The sequence below is a fragment of the Trachymyrmex septentrionalis genome, unplaced genomic scaffold (assembly GCF_001594115.1).
Source record: "Trachymyrmex septentrionalis isolate Tsep2-gDNA-1 unplaced genomic scaffold, Tsep1.0 scaffold11, whole genome shotgun sequence".
Taxonomy (NCBI): domain Eukaryota; kingdom Metazoa; phylum Arthropoda; class Insecta; order Hymenoptera; family Formicidae; genus Trachymyrmex; species Trachymyrmex septentrionalis.
This window is the reverse complement of record NW_017304228.1, coordinates 2,980,793-2,983,653: the sequence shown is the minus strand read 5'-3', so window position 1 is coordinate 2,983,653 and position 2,861 is coordinate 2,980,793. Positions and strand designations below refer to the sequence as shown.

General features: G+C 24.8%; 1 protein-coding gene across 1 annotated transcript in view; it reads left to right on the top strand.

Annotated features, from left to right (window-relative positions):
* The window catches only part of LOC108749460 (elongation of very long chain fatty acids protein AAEL008004-like), a 7,768-nt gene extending 5,140 nt beyond the window's left edge, over positions 1-2,628 (top strand). Inside the window, exons 2-5 of the mRNA XM_018488204.1 lie at positions 513-703; positions 1,031-1,105; positions 1,335-1,518; positions 2,232-2,628. Of these exons, the coding sequence (XP_018343706.1) occupies positions 513-703; positions 1,031-1,105; positions 1,335-1,518; positions 2,232-2,569 (788 nt within the window). The 3' untranslated portion in view covers positions 2,570-2,628. The remainder of the gene's footprint in view (positions 1-512; positions 704-1,030; positions 1,106-1,334; positions 1,519-2,231) is intronic.
* The last annotated feature ends 233 nt before the right edge of the window (positions 2,629-2,861 follow it).

Here is a 2,861-nt window from a genome sequence, read left to right as displayed (position 1 = left end):
TTTTTACTGATAGATGTCTTTTAAAAAAACGCGATGACTTTTTACTTAACCTAATACATATTATGTTGTATACATATAACATAATAATAGGGCAAGTAGACTAATGACCACTAGAAAATTATTTTTTTGTAAAAATAAAATCTAAGTTTAGTAAAAAACCACAAGTCACACTGAAATGGAAAGGCAATTTTTGTTACTATTCTTTTCTTATTCATTTATATTCTATTAGATTCGTTAATATAGTATTTTAAAGCGATGTTTTAAATTTTGTCTATAAAAATGTTATATAAATGTTTATTATCAATATACATTTCATGTCAGATTTTATACACAATTGTAAAATGCTTGATAATTATATGAGGTAATATCAAATTGATTTAAAAGATTTAGAATAGTTACTTGTAAATAATATTATTTAAAATACATTCTCATATAAAATACAATAAGAATTTAATACATATTTTTTAATAATTTACATATTTATTAACTTTATTTATTTCTTACATTGCAAGATCCACGTACAAAAGATTATTTTCTCATTGGTTCACCATGGCCTGGATTAACTTTAATTAGATTTTATTTCTACTTTATATATAATCTTGGACCGAGACTCATGGAAAAAAGACAGCCTTTCACATTATACAGGACATTGCAAATATACAATGTGTTACAAATTTTATTAAATGGATATTTATTTTACAAAGTAAGTTGCATTACATTTTCAATTAATTATTTAATGTCTAATTTGTTTTATATAATATAAAACAAGAAAATATTTCTTCTATTATTCACACACAATTTGACGGAAATTTAAAAATATTTTATTAAATTACGTAATTTAATAAAGATATAAAAAATTGATATTTTAAGAAAAAAGACTCCTAAAAATATCATATCTTTTATGGACTTTCTGGTGTGCTTAAATAATTAAATATTACGCATTCATAATTTAATAATTATTCGACTAAATATGTAAGATCAAAGTTCTTATTCTATTTACAAAAGTTTATTTTGTAATTATATATTTCAGGGATCATTTTGGCTTGCAGAATTTAATTACTTTTGTGAACCTATTGATTATTCGGATACACCAAGGGCAAGGGAGGTAATTATAAAAAGAATAAATTACTTAATCAAAAATTGATCTTTGCTACATCTAAAGCTATTTAATTTTAAGTATATTCATTTGTCAAATGCATTTATACAGTTAAAAGTAGCATATTACTATTGTAATTTTTTAGTTTACAAAACAAAATATATTTACATTTGTTTTATATGAGGTAGAAAAAAATTAATGAATTAATATTTATCACTTATATCTCTGTCTATTACAGATCACCATATTGGCTTGGGATTATTTCATGATAAAGCTAATAGATTTAATAGATACTATCTTTTTCGTACTTAGAAAAAAGCAGGACCAAATAACGTTTCTTCATTTATATCATCATATTGGCATCCTAGTGGGAGCTTGGAGTGCCGTTAAATGGTTGCCTGGTGGTCATATCGGGTTCTTAGGTATGTAAAAAAAATGCAAAAATTTGATTTTAATTTAATTTTAATAATGCTTTATATATATATTTCTTGAATACATATAAATACATAAATGTAGGATAAATATAGTAAAACAAGATGTATTAAAACCAGCAGATCAATATTTACTTTTTCTCTATATTTCGTCATATTATATCGATATATCCGTTCCCTCTGTTATCGATCGCATCAAGATGCAGTCGGGATCGTGCTAATCGAATGTCGATAAAAATCGATCGGCTGCTGTAAGCGTGCGCTACATAAACTTAAAATACTACACATTTTGCGATATAATTAACCTTCACCGCGTAAAAACGTTTTTATAATACGGATCTATTTAGCACAAACAAAAGTCATTAATGTCCAAAATGTACTTTTTATAAATTAACTAATTCAAAAAATATCATCATTATGTTATATTTATTAGAAAATAAATATAACTTCTTCTCGTTTTTATGTTGTTCTTTTACATTTGTGTGTATACAGTAATTTTTATATTAAAAGAAAAATTTATTTTTCTTTCAACATGTAAATGAGAGTCATTTGTGTATCCAGGCGATTTTTAAAATTATGAATATTTAAAAAACAAGCGAATACAGACGCGCCGTATGATTGACTAAGTCTAATATCTATTATAAGTTTCACCCACAAAAACATCCTTATTTTATGATAAGTTAATTACTAATAATATGTTTCAGGAATTATTAATACATTTGTTCACATAATAATGTATACGCACTATCTGTTAGCGGCCATGAAGATAGACACAAGCTTATGGAAAAAGCACATCACTCAATTGCAGCTGGTCCAATTTTTCTTGATCACTTTACACTTTTTACAGTTAACCTGGGTGGAAAATTGCGGTTTTCCACTATGGCCAATATATGTGATGGTACCGCAGAATTTGTTTATGATTATATTATTTGGAGACTTTTATTATAAAGCGTATATTAAGAAAAAACCGGCAATCAAAACAAAGATGGAAATAAATAGCATTTCCACTGAACTTTCGAATGGAAAACCGAAGGAACAATAAATTCGAAACACAACGTCTTATCTAATACTTAATCTTTTTTTATTTTATTTTATATTTCACATTTAAATAAATCTTAAAATTAAATAAGAGGTGTGTTTGCGTTGTTTAAACTCTTCAACAATTTAAAACAAAATAAATAAATCTATTAATTGCTTAGGATTTGAAGATCTATAATTTCGCGATTATCACGTTTTATATATTCTAAATATTTAACAATACATATTTCATATCTTAAATCTCCATTTTGATAAATCTACGATTTGACAAAAAATGTAAAAATATGGAGATAATT